This window comes from Clinocottus analis, unplaced genomic scaffold, assembly GCF_023055335.1.
Source record: "Clinocottus analis isolate CAN_PGR_092001 unplaced genomic scaffold, fCliAna1.0.p SCAF_27, whole genome shotgun sequence".
Lineage (NCBI taxonomy): Eukaryota > Metazoa > Chordata > Actinopteri > Perciformes > Cottidae > Clinocottus > Clinocottus analis.
In genome coordinates, this window is record NW_027176009.1 from 1747057 (window position 1) to 1771991 (window position 24935).

General features: G+C 41.3%; 1 protein-coding gene across 1 annotated transcript in view; it reads left to right on the forward strand.

Annotated features, from left to right (window-relative positions):
* Positions 1-20882, forward strand: part of LOC137795084 (cytoplasmic phosphatidylinositol transfer protein 1-like) — a 58979-nt gene extending 38097 nt beyond the window's left edge. Inside the window, exons 2-10 of the mRNA XM_068592344.1 lie at positions 8576-8724; positions 11190-11278; positions 12602-12609; positions 13722-13793; positions 17596-17691; positions 18307-18462; positions 18990-19053; positions 20251-20375; positions 20800-20882. Of these exons, the coding sequence (XP_068448445.1) occupies positions 8576-8724; positions 11190-11278; positions 12602-12609; positions 13722-13793; positions 17596-17691; positions 18307-18462; positions 18990-19053; positions 20251-20375; positions 20800-20805 (765 nt within the window). The 3' untranslated portion in view covers positions 20806-20882. The remainder of the gene's footprint in view (positions 1-8575; positions 8725-11189; positions 11279-12601; positions 12610-13721; positions 13794-17595; positions 17692-18306; positions 18463-18989; positions 19054-20250; positions 20376-20799) is intronic.
* Positions 20883-24935: the final 4053 nt, after the last annotated feature.

Sequence of the window (24935 nt, forward strand, 5' to 3'; positions counted from 1 at the left end):
TATGAGCCCCGTGCCTAATACAGACTTTAAAAAGTAAAGAATAACTGCAAAACAAATTGGATTTCCATTGACTGGTCTCAGTTTTGAAGTGTTATACAAAAGTAGCAGTTGGGTACTTTTATTAAGACGCGATGTTTTAAAGATTACTATGAATAAAATAATAGTCCACCTTTCTGCTTGCGTTACCACAGGTCGTCATCGTGTGATCGTAATAGCACAATGTACATACGTGCTTCCCACACAGGCTGATTCACTGGGTAACCAAGGAAAGCACACTGAGCTCATTTTTACAAGCTGTGAGCCATGAATTTTTTTTTTTTTTTTTATGCTTTCACAGTCATCTCCATAGCCGTTTCACTCTTTTAGGCAGAACATGAGCAAGTAAAATCACATGAGCTCTGCGGCAAGAATGGTTTCATTTTGTAAAGATACACTGACACGTCAGTATTTACCTTCCAAGTGCAAAAAGGATCCCTTTGTTGGGCTGCCATGGTGCCACCGCAGGGCCTTTGCATGGCCCTGCCTGTACTGGTGTAACACAGTGGCTAAAGGAGCTATTAGTGTAGCTGTTAGCCTCCTTCTCGGTAGTCTTTAAATGGAGAAGTGTGCGGACTTTGCTGCTCACCTGCAGTGCTGTTTGACTGTAGCTTAATTAAGTCCTCACTGGCCTCAGTGTTTGGCTGATGTCGGGGACCTTTGTAAGTAGAGTTATTCTGCCAAGGTTATGTTTTAAACTGTAATATATGAGATCATTAATCACATGTTAAAGAATGTCTTTTTCTTTGTTTTATTCGGTGAATTGATGCTATTTCTTTGAGGCATTACTGCCTCCCTCTTGTGGGAAGCGCCATTTTGCTCATATTACGTGTCTCCCTCGGACCATGATGGCTCTCATTTGTGAATGCAAATTTAATTCCAACCTGTGACACATCATTTGCGCTCAGTCAAAAGAACCAATTAGTTGTGTGAAAGCAAATGTGAAACCAACTCGGATAACATCTGGCAGAATTTAACAATAGCTTTTATTTTTATAGCTTTTCACAGTAAATGGTGCATACAATTTGTCAGTTGCTAACATCCGCTGACAAATTGCAGAAGCAGTAAAGATTGATTACTCTAAAAGTGAAACAAATCAGCTTACGTATCACAGATAAAATCACGGTTGTAATGAGATAGAATAACTGACAATAAGCAACTTAAAAATATCAGAGTATGATGTAGGTCAGCCTTGAACTTTGTCTGATGCCTTATAGAAACTCAATTGACCCTTTGCTAAGCCCCGCCCCTCGGACGCAAATTGGCCAATCGTAGCATGGCTTTGCTAGCTCCTAAAGGTTATACCTAATGTACAAATGCTGCTTTTGCTTTTTAGTGATTCTAACAGTGAAAATAAAGACCTAAACGGCTTCACAGGAACTTCGTTGTTCCGTAATTTCATAATCTTCTTTCTGGATCACCAGGTGATGTGTTAGTATACTTTTACACTATGATGTGTAGGCTTGAAGCTTCTATCTTTATAACCTGTTTTCACTGCTGAATGAGTTTGACATCCTGAATATATCCTTCAAATGCATATTGTAGCCGCTTTGCCTGCTTTTCATGTAATCACTTCTTTGTTTTGATATTTGTTCAGAGAGTGCAGTTGGTGATAGTGTGGGCACCTTGGTGGCTCTGACAGCTTAATAGAAAAGCAGCTGGGGGCCGGGCTCAGAGAAAGTTCAATTAGAACATAGACACTAATAAACATATAATTAGGTTGTATAAAAGATGATGCGTTATCCTTACTTTTAGATACATGTTACAACAATGGACTGAATTTGAGCTTTAAACTGTTTAAATGGTTGGTCCCGCATCCAAGGTCCCACATCACCATACCGTCACTGTGTTTGTCTGAGTGAACCCTTTCCAAGAGCGCTTGAGGCCTTCATATCTTTGACAAGTGAGATTGTCGCTCAGAATGATGAGAGAGATCATCTCTGAATGAACATAAAATGATCTTCATCTTTCTTCCGTCATCCTCATCTGTCTTAGTTTATTGCTCTCTTTAATTTGAGTTCCCGCTCCCCATCTTTTGTACGCTGAGCCCTGGCAATGTCGTGCGACAGTGATGTGCAGTCTTCTCATCATAACTCCTCCTCTCCCTTTCTACTGTTTCTTTCCTTCCTCTCGTCTTCCTCCTATGACCTCTTCTCTTTCTGCCGATTCACCATTTTTTTTACCACCCACTGTTTAATCCACTTCATATTTTTTTGCTCTCTTTTCTATCTTTTGTCTCCATTCTCGTCGGCCTCAACAACCGTTCTGTAGCTTTACTGACCACTGCACTTTCTCGAGGATGGCGTTGTAGCATTATCGACTGCACAGAAATGCTGAGGGAGTCCAGATAGACCGCATATTGATTGATGCAGCTTAACGCTGCAATGTTGTTTATTTATATTATGTATGTCTGACAACCAGTCTAGACCTTTTTAAGCCCTCGGAAAAGTGAGTAGTACTACATCGTTCTTTTCTTTTTTTTTGCCGTTGTTGTTAATGCATTAGGCTATTTGTGCGTAAATAAGGACATTAAACTAGATTGAAAAATGAAATGTGAATACTTTATATAATGTCAGATAAGAGACTGACTGTGAGTATCATTACGCTACATTATGGTACATGCAAATAAATACCTGTATTAATGTATTTGATTGAAAACTATCCAGCAATATTGTTATAGATCTGGGAGGTCGAACAGTAAGCGTTAAAACGTGCTGCATTTGAAATCCGGAGCGTGTCTTTATTCAGTCATCTGGGCAGCTCAGAACAACAGGCCCCCATGACAGAACCACAGACGAACAAAGACACAGGGGAGAGACGGGCATGACAGACAACAAGGTTTGTGTCCAAAGAGAAATGTTACATCTGATAAACAGCAGCCTGTTAGAACCCGTAGTCTTCACACTTCACAAGAAGCACAGATGAAGATACTGTATATCGTTGATGAACTGAGATCCAGTTTGTCTCGACTCCTTATGTGTATTTGTGCACTGGGAAATCACCTGGCTCACCTTTTACACAAGGGTTTGTAATCACACTACCAAGCAGGACACACAGCTGTAGCTTGTGATCTCACACCCATCAGAACGCAGGGGGGGGGGATTTTGGGTCTCACCGACCTCGACCAGAACCCAGTAATAGGGGGTGACGATGACAACACACTCCAGTTTATTGGCACTGACTAATGAGCAACAACAAACCAAAGTGCCCCGTCATCAGACAAATCGAATAAAGACGAGGCGAGTACCGGCCTCTCTGCGCCGGCTGCGTCATGTCGCTAAATGATCGATCACGCTGTGAAGATTCCAGAAAAGAGACGCTTAGTACTACTTCAACATTGTCTGAAGTGATTGCCTGTTTTGCTTCAGCGGGGGGGGGGGGGGGGAATAATAGGGTTATTCAACCAGCCAGTACAAGCTTTGATTTGTTGTCGGGAAAACCTTCCCTAATATATTTGTGTAGGCCGGTCGAGCGCATTCATCACGGTGTCCTCAAAGCTCTCAAATCATTGCCCCGACCCCTCAGAAGAGGCCGAGATAATGTATGCACGTCCTTGATATTTTTAGAAGTGAATGACCGCAACAGCTCATGGGGGTGACGAAGCGAATGGAAAAGGACATCTCTCGTCCGCACTGACGTTAATTAGACTGATGTCACACTTCACTGCCTCCGTAACCACGTATCAACCCGTTATGCCTCTCTATGTCCGTCTGCACCGCTCACTCACTCTCTGCAACTTTGGCCTCACACAATAGCCAAGGCCTCATAAAACTCCTCCTTCTGCTCTCTTGTCCCCCAGCTTGTCCTCCGCCTCAGTGTCAATAAATCCACCACGTCTTCATTTTGTATATAGCATGAACAAGAGGGATGGAGGGCATCTGCATTATTTACAGTAGCTCTTAACCTGGCGGGCTCGCCGCAGCCCGGAGCTGTTTTTAGAAACGCTGCCTTTTGCGTTTTGAGTCTTCAACGAAAAGGTTTTTATTAATGGCGCTAATGTGGCCGCGATAAAAAAGAAAGAGGAGGCTGAATCGACGGAAGGTGACGCTAAAAGAACTCGTTATGCAATTTGTTCTGGCTGATACTAAGATAGGAGTGGTGTTGTAATAACTTCAGCTCTTATGTGCTGCATTATTAAATGAAAACAAGTGGGCAGAGGCCCTTTTCCATTTTTAACATGGAATTACGCAAGTTATTTTGAATACCTCGTTTGGATACATATTTGAGAGTGTGTAGATCTTCAGTGCTGATCGACATGACACTCCCTATAATTTATTTATTGAACGGTCAGCGGGGGCACCGTACTGGCCGATTGGATCAAACTACTTAGACGCCCAAGCCTGGTCACTAAAGCACAAACTTGCCCTGTATCATTATTAGATAACGTTTGGGAGACAGGTCATTAATGTCAGACCGACGGTACTGGCCGCGCTGTACAGAGCCTTACACTGATGCGGGTCGTTTCAGAGCTGATCCTACCATCACTCAAAATGTTATAAACCACTTTAAGTGTGCCATTAGTGCTGAAAATGTCCTTTTGCCTGATGCATTTCATAATCTTTTTAACATGGCAGCCCTCCACTCTACTGCACTTACTGAACTACCGCTGAACTTTTTAGTGGCTGCTTGAATTTGCTGCACTGCTGATCAAGGAGGTTTTGAGACATTTTAAGCGCAACTTATATAATATGTATCAGGGTTTCTTCAGAGGACTCGCTTTTAAATAAATTGTCATTACCAAATTCACAACCGGCCTTACCTATAAATAGCGAGAAGATCGCACTTGTACAGCATTGAAGTGAAGAGGCGTAGAACACGCCTACCAGCTCGTGGTCGACTGATAGGGGTTTTCAATGGGCGATGCCGATAATTGGAGAGCAGGGCGACCATTGGCCGATATTTAGCGCTGATATCGATACACAAGACACAACATTGCTTAACTTAAAGGAAAATTCTGTTTTCAGGTTCTGTTTGTGAGTGTGTGTGCGTAACCGTTGTGTGTTATTAAGAGGGGCCAATTAAATATAGTGCGCTAGTTTCTCTTTATAGTTACACACAGTACCATAAGCCCGATTACCAGAGTTTCACTTACATTTTCAGAGCACGAAACCACTGATGTCGGTTTCGTAGGATGGTAATATTGACGCAGGCTGCCGGCAGATACGTCTGCAGACGTACACTGATCCGCCTCGTGAGCATAGTTGTCATTTTTCCCAAAATGGTATTAATCGCCCTGATTAATCTGCAAGCCCTCTACCAGCAGCACATTTGAAACTCACTAATTCAAATGTGATGTAAATCTAAAATATTTGAAGTCGTGATTTGTGATTGTAAGGGGTTTATCACTATTTCTTAATGAGCATCAGCTAGTGCAGGGGTGGGCAATTCTTTTTCCCAGGGGGCCACATGAGAAACAGAAAATATCGTGGAGGGCCGGGCCAATAGCCTGAACTCCGCGACGGAGTTTTGACAGGACTTCCCAGCATTCAGTTCTGTGGTATAATTTGATAAATGTGAAACCTTGACTAAAGTTCCTGTCCCTGACAGCTAAGTAGCTCCGCTCAGTGAGTCTTGGGTTATTATAGCTGTGAAAATGAAATGTTACTGCCTGCTGACAGTTATGGCAATGCGCCGCCAGTTAGACTGTACGTCTACCGAGCCCGCCCGTAGCGCCAGGCCTAATATTAAAAATATAATATTAATAATAATTCAAACAAATTAATATATATATATATATATATTTTTTTATTTTTTTATTTTTACATATTAAAAGATTAAACGCCTAACGGGCTGTAGTTTGCCCACCTTTGACTTAGTTTAGCCTGCGGTCTCTAAACAAGATGATTTGGCCTTTTTAAGATGAATAATGAATGGAAGTATTTCAAGTGTTTGGCTCATTTGCTCGACAAACGACAACTATTCAACTAATTGTTTCTTGCTCCAATTTCCCTTTAGTATTGCAGCTCTCCGTCACTGTGTAAACCGTGTACATTACAGTAGCAGACACCTGCAAAATATGCTGCAAAAATATTGCGAAACATTTCTTTACAACGTGTTCCTCACTGTGGAAGAGATCAAACAAACACTTTTGCTTGTCTCCGATCTTAACCTGCTGCGGTGTCTGGCTTTCTATTTGAGGAACATTGTGCTCAGACAACCTTCTTCAGCCCTCGTGTTGTGTGTGTGTGTGTCCTTTTTGACAACACAATCTTACACGTATACCATTGTCTGGAGAGCGGCGGCCGGGGAGGGAACAGATATACAGGAAGTGAGTCATTGCGTCGATGCCCTTTTGGAAGTTTCACAGTGAAACTCGTCTACAGTACCTTTTGAGGACACAGAGCCGAGGTGCTGCGGCTCGGATTTTGACCTTTTAATGCATAGATTGTGGACTTAATAAGTCAAAATCTTTGTTGACGTGTTGCTGAGGAATATGTGGAAAATTCCCACACCCGCCATCATTGGCTATACATTATATACACACACCCGTTGCATTGAAGGTCTCAAGCCCAGCTGCAGCCCCTTTGCCTTGTGGGTCGACGGTGGTTTTTCATGCAACCATCACTGCTTGTGAATTTTAATATCCAATAACATTGATTTGCTGTAGCATTGACTATGTTGTGAGAGAGTAAATGTACATAATAGTAAGTTATTTGTGTGCACTGTAGATTTGACCCTTTCTGACCCAGATTTGTATGTGCATGTTTGTCCATGATTAACTGATGGTTTTAGATTACTGCTTCCTTTCATTAAACGGCAGGATTTAGACCAACAGGAGAAGAGTGATTTGTATTGCGTGCCCCATACTTGAATTAATCAGCGTTAATGTCAAGCTATTCTAAATCATCGCTCTTGTCCTGCAGCAAGCCGTTTTGCTCTGACGGGAGCATCTATTTTCAGATGATTACGCTCTTGTCTTCAGCCAATGAAAGCCCCATCGAGCATTACAATAATCATGGAACATGCATTTGTATTGTAAACACTCAGGAAAAATGATTGCAAATTTTATTTGAGGCCGTTAACTATATTTAAAAATGTCTAGTGTCAAACATACTAGCATATTGTATTGAATGCAAAGCACAACTGACCCTCATGCATCCACCGAATAAGTCATAGATTCAGCCAAATATGTTCATTTGCATTGTTAAGGCAGCTGGACATTGTGCAATTTTTGAAATATACGCTCCTCTCCTTTCTTTATTTGGGATACTTATTCCATTTAATTTACTGAAGCTAGGTGCTGACTCCCCGCCCGGATGCTATTTTGGGGCGAGCGTCTCACATTTTCCTCGAACAGCATTTCGCGGCTTTGGCAATAGCCGTGGCAGGTAAAGGTCAGGAAAAGAGGCAATGTGGAATAGGGTTGATTTAGCTCTCTTTTATTACCAGCGCCCACGTCTCACTTCTGAGATTTCTGTTTCGACTGAAGCACATGTGTGGAGGAGAGGAGCATATGGTGACTGAGCAGGAAACAGCTTCACTTGTTCACAGCTTCATCACAGATACAGGGATTTCGAACATCACTTGCCATCAATAAACCACCTTTTTTTTCTTCCTTTTTACGCCTCATTTTTTTCTCATCTTCTTATTCTCTTACTTATGGAAAAGAACCACATCTGCATATTTTTGACAAACGATTGTGTCTTTGATTTATTGAACTTCTGCCCCTCCTTCTCATTAAAACTCCTCAAGTTTCCCTCCTTTGATGATCCTCAGTCAGCGCCTTTTCTTTCTCTTTGAAATCCTTTATTCATTTCCATATCTTTCGGAGTCCTTCCTGGGTATTTTGTCGCCAACAGAAGCTTTGAAACTAGAAGATTAAAGATCAAAACCAGAAAGAAGTGCTTGTCAATCCACGGTTTCTGCTTGAATAAAGTGATCATATTGAAGGGTATCTAAGTTGTTATTGTGTGATCAGAGTATTTAATTTAATGAAAATGTTCCAATGTGTACAAATGAGTTCAATGAAAGTCTGGCCTTTCATTGGAGAAGCTGCAGAAGCATGACTTTATTTTGTTTTCTGACCTTTTTCTCAACTAAATCTGGAATTTAAGCCAATAAATAAATGAGTGTTGACTCGTGGCCAGTTCAGTTTCACACTTTCCGTCAGCCTCAGGACAGAAATATAGAACGTAGTTTGTAATCTCAAGGAACGGAACCCTGAAAAAAATTACATTCATGATTAAAAAACGGCAGCATTTATTGTATTTTCAAATAGTGAAATATCTCAATAATTATTATTAAAACTGATGTATTCTTCAGATATTTTTGCATTATCAGTATTGGTTAGAAATACACGTTTGTTTTTACAATGGAAATAAAAACATGCTTCAAAAGAAATGACATGATATTAACGTAACTGAACACTTCATATGCTTTGGATTTAATCCCATGGGGAGTTCATATGCGAAAGCAGCGCTTAATTACGTTCTGAGTGCGAGTGCTTTATCAGCAGTGTTTGCATCGTTATCTCTGTCTCGGCCTCCAGTCCCTGACAGTAGTACGTTAACTTACCCTGTCTGACTCTTTTATCTTGCAGTACCAGATCGGGCAGCTGTACATGATCAGTAAACACAGCCACGAGCAGAGCGATAGAGGGGAAGGAGTGGAGGTCGTCCAGAACGAACCGTTCGAAGACCCGGCGCACGGCCAAGGACAGTTCACAGAGAAAAGAGTCTACCTCAACAGGTTAGTGGAACGCCTCATTTCCAGCATAGATGAATGGTTTAAGTGTTGCACTCTACAAGAGTGCAACACTTAAAGCATGAGAGGAGCCTTGGGTAGAGCCTCGAGAATCCTGTGGTCTACAGGTTTTGAAACAGGAGGTGGAAAGATGTTCATAAGCCTCCATGGCTGAACAAAGCACAACCTAAAAACGTAAAGTAAAGATAAACTAAGATAAACACTACTGTAATGAGCTTAGTAGCTGGTACTGGGAAAATGTGGAGTTTACTCTTGTGTATATCAGCATATCAACAGTCTAAGATTTGACAAACATGACTCACCTTTAGACATTTGATAAGACTGTACAGGTTTGCAAACACACACAAATATACACATGCTGATCATTGCAGGTTTTTACTAGCAGGTTTTCATCACAGTTATGTCACCCCATACTGATGCTTGTGTGAACCTTGCACGCGCACCCACACACACAGTTTTGTTGGATCCACAGGAGTAAAAGAGAGATGATGGAACATTTGTGAAAAAAAAAATAAAGCGCAATGGAAGAGAATGGGGGGAAAAAACGGTAAGAGAGCGAGAAAAGAGAGGACAGAGATGCTGTACACCATTTGTTTTTAAGCACAAATGCCTGTGTCAGCATTCACTATGCTAGAGGCCTAATTATGCTGAGTCAGCACAGCTCGTTTCTTCAGAGAGGAGAGAGAGCTTACAGAAACATGCTGGTCTTCCATTCAGATATTTGCAGGCAATTTGCAATGTATTTAATAAAAATCTGAAAACTGAACTATGTCTTTTAATAAGTTCCACAATTTCACATTTCACACAGTTACATTTGCAGTTGAATGGACTGTTCGATGACAGCTTCCTTGACATGTTAAAACCGTTTCACCTTCGATGTCAAAGTATCTACTGTGTATTTGAGGGCTTCAGACCAGTTCATTTATTTCCCAATAGATACATTTTTATTCATGTGTTATTCATTTTCCTTTGCCCACACGGGGATAAAAATTAAAAGAGCAAAAAAAAAAAAAAACCTGCTCAAAAGATTATAGACAATGATGATGTTGTATGAGATTAATATGATTTGACGAACCACTGTACTGGCCTCCATCTGGCTCTGCACAAACTGATTCCCCAGCAGGGAAGTCAATCTGGACTCATTCTGTCATGCGTCAACCTCCCCATTAGCTCTCACAATCTGCCTGTGCTCACTATTTGGCCTTCTCCCATCCGTCTTGAACATCGCTTCCAAGCTTGTTCTGTCAGTAATATTCCTGAAGAGTGGAGAGGGGATGAGTGATATTATGATTGAATAAAGTGTTCCCCTTTCCTTGAAGGCGTTCAACTAAGCGTTTTAAATGTACTTCTTCTTAATACGAACGTCGACTTAGGCATAAAAACTCCACCGCGCCCACCCACCCACCCACCCACCACGCCCGCACGAATGGCATTGTGGGCCCCCGTCGCAGCAACTATGTGCAAAGATCTTCAAAAGAACACTGATGGAATGGGAGAAACCAACAGATGGAGGTGTAGGAGGAGTGTCAGTCTCTTTTGTCAGGAGGGGGAGGGGGAGAGAAAGCCCGCCAACATTCACACAATGTGATCGTCGATGGCTGTTTTTTTATTCACAGCCGTCATGATGCAGTGGGCGTCATTTTTGTCCTCCTTCATAAATTGTTTAACATGTCAGTCAAAGGGAGCGCAGATGAAGGCAGGCTACATGAAAGCCTGTGTGTCTCATAAACAAGTTCTCAATGCAGCCTCAATCGCAGTCTTACCAGAGTTCAGGGTTATAGATTAGAGAATGTCAAGCATGACGCACAAAGTCGTCTGAGTGCACATATTGGCAGTTTACTGAACCTCTGTGAACACATACTGGGAGGTTCAGGGGAGCAAAAAGGGGCTCCGAGAACTCAAGTCTAATTTAAAAGGAATAGTTCAACATTTTTGGGTTTCTTTCCGATTGTTTGAGAGGATTGACACCACTCTTATTTCTGCATGGTACATGTGAATAGTCATCCCTTCAAAACAAGTGGAAACGGCTCGCCAGCGCCTCTGGAGCTCACTAAAACATGATATCTTGTTTGGCTGGGCGCTGCCTGTGGTGTTATTCAGAGTAGACTCCGGGAAGGTACGGCGTCCAGCCAAGAAATAGTCCAATACATAACCTCACCCAGACACCTTATGGTTGGTTGGTTGATCTTTAGGTTCAAAGGTTCACCAGAGAAATTCAGTAGAGCAATATGTGTTTGGTCTCCCGTAGCACATCCTTCAGAATTAAAGCCTTTTGAAGCGTTCTTTTCGCACCATCCCTGTTTCAATAACAGGTTTTCCTTTCACAAGTGGAACATGTTTTTCATGATAGCTGCAATAGCGGAAGCAATTTCAGCCTCACTTAACCCCCTCATCTCCTGCTTCGCCGCTACATGCTCACAGTCTCTGTCGGTCTCGATGTCTCTCTGCAGTAAATTACCCACCTGGGCTCAAGCAGTGGTTCCCAAAATCTTCTACGTGACAGAGAAAGCCTGGAACTACTACCCTTACACCAAAACAGGTGAGCGTGCAGAGTAAATGTGTGTTGTTTTTTTTTGTAATTGCCAATACCACTCTCAATACTCGCATATTAAAATCCAGTTAGCTGCTGTAACAAAAGGAGAGCCCAACTGGAACACTCTCCCTCTATTGTGCTTCTCTTGTGTAGAAATAGAGCTAACGATAGCCCAGGCTGGAGTAGCAAAGGGTTGCACAACACCTCTATTAAAGGTCCGCTTCTCAACTGGGCCCGGAAGTTTCTTTTTCAGTCAAAACACAGTATACTCTCAGCACTCACACTGGAGGCTTTTATGGAGTTGGAGTAGCGAGCGAAACGAAAGCGGGAGTTTTCAAGACTCATTGGAGAAGATTCATGCCAGATTACTAATCTCCTCTGCATTTTTTAACACATTCTTAACAGGAAAGGAAAGACCTTTTTGTCATTTTTATTTTAATGTATTTCTGTGCAACTTCAGGCGTGTGTTGAAAAATGCAGAAAAACTCTGATCCTCACTTCTCGACATGTGATTTCTGAAAGACATGAGGATGTTCTTATCCTCATGCAGCAACATCGGAAACCAGCGAGACGCAAATTAGATGTGAAAAATCGGTGACCTGTGCAGACAGGAAACGTGGATCAATAAAGTACAACCTTCATCTCTACAAGGTGATCGTATTGACATGGGTCAGCGGCTCTGGACCAAAAAAACAACACACACCGTAGATTCCCAAAGGCCCTTAATGCTGACACACTAATCACACGCATCAGTGTCGCCCCTGCAGCTTTCTGTTTGTCAGTGTGCCAGGAAGACATGGGGGCGAGGAAGCTCGAACATGTCATTTGACATAGAAACGCGTTAGAGCCGACATGCATTTACAAATCCACAGTGTTTCCGTGGAGCGAATGCTTTATCTCCACGCTGACGGCAGCACAAGCTTTGCTTCGTAAATTACCGACATCACAAGCAACCAAGCGGCATTCAGGAGTGCAGCGATCCGAGCCGCGGTGCCCGGGACGTGCTTCTGTGACGCTTTAATGATCCTGACCTGACGGAGAAGTGTTACAAGCTGAGGAGGACAGATGAAAGGGGATTTCTCTTTGATGAGAGCAAATTCGAGAGCGGAAGGGAAAGTCACTAAAGAGGGGAAGATGTGAGGTATCAGATACATGATATGCCACGATGCAGTCGCTGTAAGTCTCACACTTTTTTTTCTTGGTATTGTTTGTCCATCGTGGCCTTGTGATTATGCTGTTGACAATTTAAAGAGGTAACTAACTGTGTTCTTCCTGTGCTCTGTCTCTGCGCTGTCCCCGATGTCTGTGTCACCCTGCTCTGGTCTCCAGAATATACAGTAAGTATCCTGATGTGACACTGCATGTCTTTATCAGGGTGTTAAGTTGCACCAGCGGCCACATGGAGTGCAAAACACCAAATGAGTCGAGGTGTCTCCGAAATGAAAAAACAAAACAAAACACTCTTGCCCTTTTTAGTGGAAGCTATAGGCATGTAAACATTTACACATGGTTCACTATTTTTTAGAAAGCTATAATGTAATCCTCTTTACAGAAGTTAATTTAGCCTGCTGCTGTTTGAAGTGCAGACCCATTATCGTGCAGAATTTCGTCACAAAGGGATTAGGTTTGTCAGTGAAGGGCTGCATCCTCCGTGTCCAACACACACAAACACGCACACACACTCCAGTGGGCGTGTCTTTTTTAATAAGCAGGGCTGCCTGTGTGACCTGTGATTAACCCTGCACAGCACATGAAGCGTTGGCAGAATAAACTGACACATCTTTAAGACACATGAGCATGCGACTAGGCGTAGCTGTCGGGGCTTCTCTTGTGCAGATGGGAGAAATGTCAACCACGTCAGTCACGCCACTTTTGGGCGCAGGCACGAGAGGAAAGACAACAATGTTTCTGTGACAGAATGCTTGATATTGTCTCTGTACATGTGTGGGGGCGTTTTTATGTCCATGAGTCAGCGTGGATACACCCATGCCAAGAGTAGCTGTGAGTCAAAAGATTCACAAAAGTCTTTTAGAATGATCTTTTGGAAATGTTGACAGGGAGATAGAAATGGACAAAGAGCGCTATCGCAGCCTGTATTGTTTTGTTTTGTAGTATTCAGTGAGGAATAATATAGAAAGAGAGAAAGAGACAGACAGAAAGGTCCAACAGCTGCTTTGACAGTCAGTGTAAATACTATTAAAGTGGTTAAAAAGTGTACTTTTAAATGCTTCTTTTGAAAGAAGTCATAGCAAAGTGTATTACTAAGTGGCCCTTTTTGACAGGTGTATGCATTACACTAGAGTTCAGACATAACTCAAAACCAAGTAGCGTTTTCTGCATTACCACTAAAGGGAAGGAGGATAGTGTTCAATTAAAATGCTTTAAAGAGCAGTAAAACAGGCTTTGGTAATATTTTGTTGTGGTTTAACATCTCTGCCCTTATCCACAGTGCTCATTCTTGCCCAAGTTCTCCATCCACATAGAGACAAAATACGAGGACAACAAAGGATGCAATGACAATGTGAGTATACTGTGTGTGAGATAAGAGCTTTAAGTAGTGGTTGTGGGGATTTTGGTTTCTCAGTAGTACATTCTAACCAGGAGCAGTATAAGTACTGTGTACAGAGGATGTCTGTCTATCCTGGAGCTGGTATCAGCCCATAGGCTTAATCAATAAATGAGTCAGGTTGTAACTCCCATACAAATCTCTCAGCTTAATATACATCTGCTGCCTGTCTACATTCTCTGATACAGACATCTTTACAGCAAAATAGGCCAATTTAAAACACAAATGATCTCATTGAAACATATGGTCAAAAACCTCTCCCAAGACGGAATGACTAAAACATTCAGGGCAGATTTGGCAGCACACAGACCCTCATTTGCCATCCCGTTGTATCATAATGCCAACTATACAATGGGCCTTAAGGGTCTGCCAAGAACTGCTACACGTGTTGGACAGCTAATTTAATTTAGGCTGTTAGCCTCCTCACTTTCTTTCTCCCTATATTTCACTCCACTCTCCAGTTTGTAGGAGCATTAGTCATCAAAGGAGAGGCTGCCACTGCCTGGACAGTGAGGAAGAAGACCGGCGGGGTAGTGTGCAACAGACAAATTGCTTGAAATATATCATGGTGGGCAGGCCAGCCGGTTAATGTAACTGTGTCTTCATATTTAGCTTCAGATTGTCAGTGGTGATTAAGGGATGGATGGCTCCCAACGTCACTCAAGCATCATGTTGACGTGTTTCCGAGTACTTCAAACATGTACTCTTGAAGCGCAGAGGGAGACCGAAATGGACAGACTGTCAGTGAACATTAAACATGTGGGGATGTTAAAGGTTGATGCTTGTTTGACATGACAAGGCGACAAATCCAAGACTTTTTAAAGTTAAATCTAAAAGAAATTGCCTCCAGCAAATGCACTTTAGATGCCAGAAAATTTGAGAAAAGTGTGCATATGAGCTGAGATATACGAGCGGCATCTATTGTTTACACACACACACACACACACACACACACACACACACACACACTCAAATCAATGAGTCAATGACACCACTGCACTACTTTGTGCATCAACATCTTCAGGGCAAACAACAAACAAAGAAGAAGCGTTGCATGTTTCATGACATTGTATCACCAATTCATGAGTATATGATGTGTTTTTGCAATTAAAGGGTGCTTTTGTAATATGTCCGCCGGCGTGTTTTACATAACGTTCTCTCTGAGCAAGGGGCCATGTTTTCCCATGTGTGGATTCTGATGGCATAACATACATCTCTGCACTCGGGGTGGCTTGACACTGTGTGTAGGTCTCGAACAACATCTGGAAAAGCAAAAACCTACTGAGTGGAAAGGATTCAAAGATGGAGAACTGCCGAGGAAGGAATTGTGCGAGGGGCGCGAGTAGGGGGGGCGATCGTTGATATGTAGACAGGAAATGAGTGGGCGTGTGAGTGGACATCATGCACCATTTGGATGGAGCCGCTAGTAACAGTATACGGACGAATTTCACTGTACTAGTCAGTGTCAGACACACACAAACTCGTGCATGCGATCACGCTCATGCCCACACACCCTCGCACACTAAGCTTTAACATGTGTCCTCGGGCTCTTGTTGCTCTTGTAATCTCTCCAAGGACTCCTGATCGACACAGCTGGCAGAATGAGAAAACCCCTTTTTTGGGGGGGTATTGGTCGCACATGATCGGGTCAGTCCACAAGTCATGCACATTCAAAGCCAAAGTATGAGCTATCATTACAAGCCCTACACTTGCAAAAGTAGCTGTTTCTTGAACCCAGTGAAGTACACTGACATCCAGTGTTAATCTGCAAGCAGCAATACCGGAGGCTCTCGAACAGCCACACAATTTAAACTGGCAGTGTAAAAGTTTAATTCATTTGAATAAATGAGGACAGCATCCTCAACATGTACCATGTAATGTTACATGTTGAATCCCTTCTGAACACGTTTGAAGGTTTTTATTTCTGAAAATATTATCAACCTAATTCAGTTAATGATTCAGTTAAAGAATTTCTCCTTGGAGATTAATAAAGTACTTTTCATTCATTTCATTCAGGCATGTCATAGATGAGATTGGTCTGATATATTTGCATTTTCCCGTTTGGGGTTAATGTATTGCGGTCCAGTCCATTTCCTTTTTTTATTAGACAGCCTTCAGAGGCCTTAGACTGCAGGACATTGTCTTAAAGTTCTCTGCAGCTACTATCAGGATCATACCTGTGTTTTTGACTTTGTAGTGTATTCACACAAGAACAGTGCATAGCATTAGCATGTAGCATTGTATTGGGTTGCAGCACAGGGTATGTACACTTTCGGACTGCCCAGATTGATAATTTAGTAGTGGAAGTAGAGAACAGAGCAAATAAATGTCTTTCAGTAATTTCCTGGTCACTGATGTGTTACTGATTGACACGCTATTATCATTCATACACACATACATTGTAAGTATTAGTTATTTTTCCATCATGAAACTGTAACATTATTTAAGATTTAAGATGTTGTGTTCAAAGCTCTAACGATTTCGTTCACATTGACTTTGACTTTGTTTCAATGTGTTCCAGTAAACCGGAGTCCCTTCCAAGTCATTCGTACACTCATGTGTTTATATTTTGCAAAGTGATGCGTACGTGCGCTTAGTAGACGCTTTTCCTTTCCATTCTCATCTCTGATTACACACACCCATGTTTCCTCTCTCCTCCTATAACCTTTCCTTCCTCCTCCTTCCTTATCCTTGCTTGTCTCTGCATTCATTTCCACCCTTTTTCCCTCCCTCCCTGTGACTCCTTCCCTCTACTCTTATTACACACTATCCTCACCTCCCCCCCCCCCACACACACTACTGCATCTCCTCTTCATTGTTTCCATTTGTCCTCTCATCCACCTCTTCTTCTCTCCCTCTCCGTGCTCATCCAGTCTCCATTCCTGTCGCTTGGCTGCACTCATCCATGCTGACATATCACCCTTATTGTGCCAGCACTGCTCATCTGCACTGTGAATGACAGAATGCACCCTTGGAGGGGAGGAGTGTATGTATGTACTGTATCTGTGGACCGAGATAGTTCATTTAATGAAACAAGAACGATGGGAAAGAATGTACTGACTGATCTATTAAATAGTAGAAATGGAAGCTGTATAAGCCACGGTGTTTATGTAAAATACTTAAGAAAATGTATCAATTTATAATGCAGAATTCTATAACTATGATGTAAAACTGATTATCGTGATAATGGATTTTTACACACACAAGCACAAGCACACACACACACACACACACACACACACTTTAACTAAATGAGATATACAGTATGTAATGTACGAGTATATAAAAAGGTTTTATGGGCATGGATGGATTAATTTATTTATTTATATATATATATTTATATAAATTCTTGATTTATAAGGTCCATATTGTCAACATTGTGACAGCTATTGAAGACTAAGAAGATCATAAAAACTAAGAAGGTTGCGCACTTGTCTTATCAGCATATGACACAGTAATTACAATCAGCACTGTCATTTGGCACAATAACCCATACAAGACATATGCACAGAGCACCACCTAATGGTTATATACGCAAGTACAGCATGTGTTTTGACGAGGGGACCGAGAGTGACAAGATGCACAGTCAAGTGTTGGTAACAGTACGAGTCAAGCAGAAAGCCAGGTTTGCCAGCCACAAATGTGATGATGTAACATGGAAAAGACACATTTCGGAGGTGTATTATTTGTGAGGAGGCTCTGATTGGCAGGCAGAGGCTGCAGTGAGCGTTCGCAAACCCGTCTGTTCTGCTTTCAGATCTTTGACACCGAGCTGAAGGAGCAGGAGAGGGAGGTTTGTTACATCGACATCGCCTACGATGAGATCCCCGAGCGCTACTATAAAGAGTCTGAGGTGAGCTTGTGGGTGTGCGAGTGTGTCGATGCTCACAGCTGCCGGGAGTTAACGCTGCTAAAGAGGTGGAAGTGTGCCGTTGAATCCAGAAATGCTGTGATTGAGATGAAACGGTCTGATCTCAGTTTGTCTCATGTATTTATGCAAATTGTTTTTCTCGATGTCAAACTTGTTTGACATCCAATCATTTCCAGTGAGAACGCTCTTCTGTCTGAATGAGCATCTGCAACAGTATACTATATATTTTTTAGAATTGATTGATTTATTCTATAATTAGGTCTAAACACTCACTCTAATGCAAACATTAGGGACGTGTTGCTTTATATCCCATCTCTCATTCATCTGTAGTCTGACAGTCTTTCATATTTCATTCTGTGAAATGTGAGAAATGGTTATTTTCTTCAGAGCTGTTTGATAACAGATTGCTCTAATAAGCATGTATAAATATTCTCCAAGATATGTGAATGGTTTTCAATACTTGCATCCAGTCATGCATGAAATGTAAGGCCCTCCCTTGAACTCCACTGGTGAGCAGAAACAAATAAAGATCCCTGAAGGTTTTAGTTGATTATTGCAATAATAAACATGCATGTGTTCATTTTTACCCCATTGCAGGACTTGCGCTATTTCAAGTCAGATAAGACGTCACGGGGGATTCTTCAGGAGGGCTGGAGAGACACCCAGGATCCCATCATGTGCTCATACAAACTGGTCACCGTCAAGTTTGAGGTGTGGGGTTTGCAGACCCGTGTGGAGCAGTTCGTACACAAGGTGAGAGGTTGCCCACGGGAGGAATGCCAGTCATCTAAGTTAAACATCAGCTTTAAATGCATACTTAAAAAGAAAAAAAAGTATATATATATATATATATATATATATATATATATATATATATATATATATATATATATAGCTGTGAAAAATAAAGCGCTAACGCGCTGTGATTAAATTACATGATTAATGCGTTACTTTTTTAACGCATTAGCAGAATGAGCTTCCAATATGCCTATTTAACTATTTCCGCTCAGATATATATCATATACATCTGACATCTACGTATATATATATCACCAGCACAACCAGCCTTAACGTCTCAACGCGCAGATTAAAGTACTTTTGCCACGAAGCTAAATTGTCATTTCAAATCCTGAAGACGAGAGGGTTTGGTATCTTAGTCTCCATGTCCTTACAGCGACAGCCTGAATCTGAATAGTTTGCTTTTAAAGCTAATAACGTTGATTCCTAAAAGGATTCTGTGTGATTTACCATTTTCTTACCGTCATCTCATGGTGTTCTAGGTGGTTCGGGATGTGTTGCTGCTGGGACATAGACAGGCATTCGCTTGGGTGGATGAGTGGATTGGTAGGTCTATCAGCCCTTTTCTACAGTCCTCTGCAGCTTACACAGGCATTGGCCCATTTCAACCTTTCAGTCATCAACTATTTACTCAATATAGGTTATTATGAATACATTAGACAATAGTTGTTACAATTCTTGTATAAGAATATAGATGAAAGCAATCTCTTTTCATGGACAGATATTTTAAAACGGCAAAGGGCTACATAACTACCGGTAGTTAAATGTTTCATGTTGTTTTATGTGGTTAGATATGACCTTGCTCGATCTGTTATGTTCCTACTATTCTCTAAAATGTTAGCAGTAATGTTGCGTGTTGTTTGAAAACTGTTTATTTACCAGTGTGCATGAAACAGCCCACTATCTGCATCTCACCCTGTCACTGCTACTCGTGCTCATTCTCCTCCAGCATGGATCCTCCTCTTGCTACCACTAACCCACCAATGACAAACACAACAATTCATATCAATCAGTTTATTGAAAGTAAAGAGTAGAAACACTACTGGTGTAAGTGTAATACTGTGTTAATCATTAAAATTGTATTTGGCAATATATTTCATATTATATCAAAATATTAAGTTGCAAAAAAAAAAAAAGAAGTGTATATGCGTTGCCAACACTCCAGTTTCATGAAGAAATAATTGGGGATTAACATCAGTGAAGAATGATGTGCCTACTGAAACATGAACTCTGACTGTTCCTCTGAGTGGTCGCACAAGAGACAGCCCTGTTTGCAGCCTGAAGATAACAAGCCCATTATCTTCTCCACTCCTCTCTTTCACCACTAACCTTCAACTCCAAACAGCCCGGATGCCTGAAATATTTCCTAAATATATTTCACATGTCAAATGATTTTTCCCAGATAATAGGTGTTGCTTAATTATGCATCCTACGGTTCAACCTCTTCTTTGGGTGTGGATTTTTCTTGCTCTTATTTAATCTTGAAATGTCCTTGACCTTCCTTACTCCTCCCATCCTGGCGTGGCTCTGATTTGTCTAGCTGTCTCAGTTAAACTCTCTGGGTCATGGGAAGCTACCTCTTTACCTCTCAAGCTTGAATCATCCTTTAAACCCACTTTACTCACCCATGGGATGCACCTTTGCCAACGTATCCTACTTCTCCACCTGTTTGTCGACTGGAGCCCCATTATAGAAGAGTAAGCAACATTTAGACCCACAATCCACCCCTCCCCCTTCTTTCAGATATGACTTTGGATGACGTGCGGGATTACGAGAAACAAATGCATGAGAAAACCAACATTAAAGTTTGCCATGAGCAGCAAGACAATTCCACCACAAACCCATCTTCACTGGATGACAAAGCAAGCGTATGTGTTTTTTATAATGTTTCTTGAATCCACGAGTCCCGTTGCGTTGGTGATAAAGTTGTCAAAGTTGCATATGACTGTCCTCTGCATCTCCTCATTCTACCCTGCAAATGATGCATACATGAATGGTTGAATATGTTAATTCAAGTCTTCAAAGATTCTCTAGGTGTTTGAAAAGCTATCTAGAAAACGCAACACATGTGAACATGTTGGTATATTAAATAACAAAATGTGAGCAGATGACAAAATATTTGTTTTTTAATACATGGAATTCTTTTAGCATAGTTTGACTTTGATGTGCCTTTTTTTCTAGTAATTATTGGAAGTTGTGGTAAGCTACAGATTCAGTCTTTTGGTGTTTTTGCAATTATCAACCAAAGAGTAAAACAAATCTACTTTCCCAATTGATCTTTTTCCAATCCAGACATGACAATGGATGAGGTGAGAGAGTTTGAGCGCACCATCCAGGAGGCCACCAACCAGAAGATAGGGATTTTCCCGCCGTCGATCTCCATTAGCGAGACGCCCCTGTCTTCCTGTTCCCTCACCGGCCCTGCCAGCGCCCCCACCACCCCCATGTGCACTGATGCGCCCGAGTCCCTCTCTGTCTCGAAGGACCGACCCCGCAAAAAATCTGCACCAGAAACCCTTACCCTTCCCGACCCTGACAAAAGTGGCGTCCCGCAGGGCTCTTCAATGAGCCCACTACCCCTTTCAAACCACCTCCAATCATCCACACCGCCCGCCTGCAACACTGATATTGCTGAGAAGAATGAGCAGTAGAGGGACTTCGGGATGTCTTCCCCCACTTCATGCTTTACTTATTCCCCCAACCCCATTGTCTTAGTAGCCCAACAAGACTAGCCTAACCTTTAAACACAAGTGGCCAGACGTTCAAGTCCTCTAGCCATATCTAATGATTTGCCATAAACCTGGACACACAACAGTCACAATCACCATTGAAGTCTACATCGGTGTCGATGATACCATCCTGGCAGCTGTATGCTTAGCCACCTTGTTGTAGTTGGCCTGCGGGTCTAGACAGCCACATGCCACATTTAGTATAACAACCAACTGTAATGTCTGTCCAAAACAAAGTGCATCTTTAGTATTTTTTGTGTTGAGCTGCATATGAATACTTTTGTTGTTGTGTTTCCTTATGTTTTCTTCAATCAGACAAGCCAATTGCTTTGAAGCTGTTGAACTAATAAGTAAATGCCTTAGCGCCACAGAGCCAGTGGTGTTTATTAGATATGACAATGTGCGTGAATGAATGCATGACAAACGTGGTCCTTTGTAAAAAAGCCTGTATTTATTAAATTAGAAATCAATGACACAAACAAGTGCAGCACAGTATAACTAATATGTTCAAGTAACATACGCCAGAAGGATAGCCAAGTACCCTCAGAACAGAGCCACTTAGCCACTGTTTCCGGAGCAGGCCTGTGGATCCGATTGCGGTCATCTTTTCAATCCCAAACACCAATTATACAACAGATGCAAGATCAGTACAATCATAGAGAGTTTACACCTCAGGTCTCCCCAACTTTGCCTGGCTCACACTCCTAAGGCAGGGATATTACTGTACCTTTCTCTTCTTGCTTATTGCCAAACAGCCACATTTTATACCTCCACAGATATTACAATACGGCCACTATTGTATATACTGTACCGGTCGACCTAACCCTTGGAATGTTTACACATCCGAAACCTTTGGTGCATTTGCATAATAGCAGTAACATTGTACCTTAAGCTGTTGCTACATCTGCACTTGCGGTTTTAGCAATGATGATAAAGATTTAATGATTCTAAAATAGGATATGTTGGAAGTCTATTACTGCATATACCTGACTGAGCTGTCATTACAACAACAACAAAATTAAAATGTGGCCTGAAACTAATGCTGGACCATTTGATCAAAATCAGCAAATCACATTATTGTCATATGTAGAACAGGGCCATTTGGGTAGTTTTTAAACATTTGCTGATCGTTGTGCATGTGGAGAATATTGACAACCCAAAGCTTGATTTGAGGAAAGGGCACATGCGTCAAGCTGACTTGAGAATGTGCTTTGTTGGCTGAATAGCATTTGCAGAACTGCTGATACTTTTTTACTTTACCAGTGCTGGTTGGTTATGCGTGAGCTGGTGCTTTGGTGGGTGTGGAGAAGGACCTGGAAAAGGGAAAATCCTTTGCAGTGCCTGTTTATTTGTGCTGGGCTTGTGTTGCTAATTACCATCGAAAACCTTTAAAGAGAAACAAATACAGTACATAAGGACAGGAGCTTAATCTTTGAACCCCTTTTTTCCACACACTGACATTACTTAAATGAAGGGTTTTATATGCTGCATGGAATGTTCACAACATATATACATACTATGTGAAGTATATGTGTATATACTGTAAGAGAATGGATTGGTACAGTAAATTTGGTGATGCAACTGAATGGGGGGAAAAAAGTGAATGCTAACTTTGAAAGCGCTTTCCTAATTTTGTATCATAGAAAAAGCAGATTTTGAGTGAAATGTAAGCATGCCTCGAGAGAATATAGGCCTAACAACTCTTTCAACTCAGTGCCTCTGCATGCAACTATTGTATCATCTTCTACAAGTGAGTTAACTCAAATCTATTATATTTCATCTGTACACAAAACACACAAAAAATCATTTCATTTTTTGGCCTGTTTTCCATTTCAAACGTTGCGTTTGACCAATAATAAAAATGAGCTCCAGCTCCATAGTACAGTAGCTAAACTACAAGATTATCAGATCAAATCAATCATATCAAACTACATCATCAGACTCAAGTATCAGGGTTAACTTAATTTGTATTTTTAGAACATGTTTGTTCCCCTCTTCATACCAAACTGCTTTTAACCTTACAGCGCAAATGCATTTTGCACTTTCCATTCTTTAACACATTATTTGACAATGAAGAAATGTGTCATACAACTGTCTTGTTGAGTTTTTTGGACCAAAATCCGATAACACAGGATAGTGGCTTTGAAAAGTACATTTCCAGGAGAGAGTCCTGAGTGGTCTTGCCATAACACATTGTTAATATTATGTACAGTTTCTCACTTGCTTTTGTTAAAAAAAAAAAAAAGAAGTAAAAACTGTAGCTATTTATCTGTAACTGTAGCTTTTGTTTTTGCTTTTTGAGGATACAAATGTTGTAAACTAGTTATTGGCCCTCTGTATTGATTTATTATGTATACATCATACATACAACTCTGGTATTGACCATCTCTCTCGTCAGGAATACAAAGATCCAGGGATATGTTTGAGCTACCACGGACTATTAAATAATGCACATAACAACCAATTGTGTAACATTAAGCTCTGCTCTGTTTAAAAGAGTAACATATTAGCTATTGTAAATACTATAGTTAATGACTTATATGGTTTCTTACATTGTGCTCAAAGATTTCACGTAGACAGAGAGGAGTATTCTTAAGTGTTTGTGCGATAAGGATGACGTTGTCACTGACGTGAATTCAAAGTTTGTTTAAATCTAGGAATAATGTGCATCTATCTATGAAGTCATTGTCATCTATTGAAGATACTGAATTTCGTCGAGTGAATTCTTCTCAATCGAGTATCAAGAATCCTCTTTCTAGTGGTGCACTATATGCTTTTGGTGACCTTGCAGTGCAAAATTCTTTGTACACGTAAAACTAAATGAAGCTTTTCTTTTCGTGGGGTAGCTGCTTTCTCGTTACTTGCCATGGACATTAAGAGGTGATTGGACTTTTCTGTTGTTATTTTGAGTAGTAAACCTGCTGTAGTTAAATTTGTGGTTGCTTGTATTGTTTAAAGGAAACTCTTAATTAGTTTTTCATTCTTTGGATTAAAGGACCAAGCTCATTGCGCCCCCCCCTCCCTCTATTGCAATTAGCATTTGGCCAGGCTGTTTTGCTGTCTTCTGATAACTGGGACCTGTGTCACCAACCAGGATCACTGAGTTCGCTGTCCTGAGCTGCTCTGAGGAACACCAGTAACAGCCCAGTGAGCCCAGCGGTTCTGGCTCCTGCAGCTTCCTACATTAATGCTCGCCTTGTGAAACAGGTCCTAAACGTGCCATTTGTGTTCAGCTGCTGGAAGTCACTCTCTGTTCTTCCACCACTTTAACTATTATTCTGTTTGTTATTTTTTGACTTGCCTTTGAGGTTAATTTGGTTCTTTGTTGTAATTATTGTTTACTTTTGCTGAAACAGAAAAATAAACTTAACTAGCTATTGCAACAGTGTTATTCATTCTGTTTACTATGCATGTTTTACATAACCACTTATGTATGTTTTTGTCCAAGAAACCATCCTTTGACTTTCACGACGTGATCCATGTTTAACGACTTCCAACACAATAATATCAGTGATCACATCAATTGCGACTGTGGATCAATGGTTTGCATTTTTGTCTTATAAGCAGAGGATCAGAGGTTTGAATCCCAGCTCTGCTAATTTTAGTTTAAAAAAAAAAAAAAATCTTTTTTTTTTTTTTGGACTGGGACCCCTGGTGGGTCGTATGTTTGACATCCCTGCTTTAAAGCATTTAAAGGAT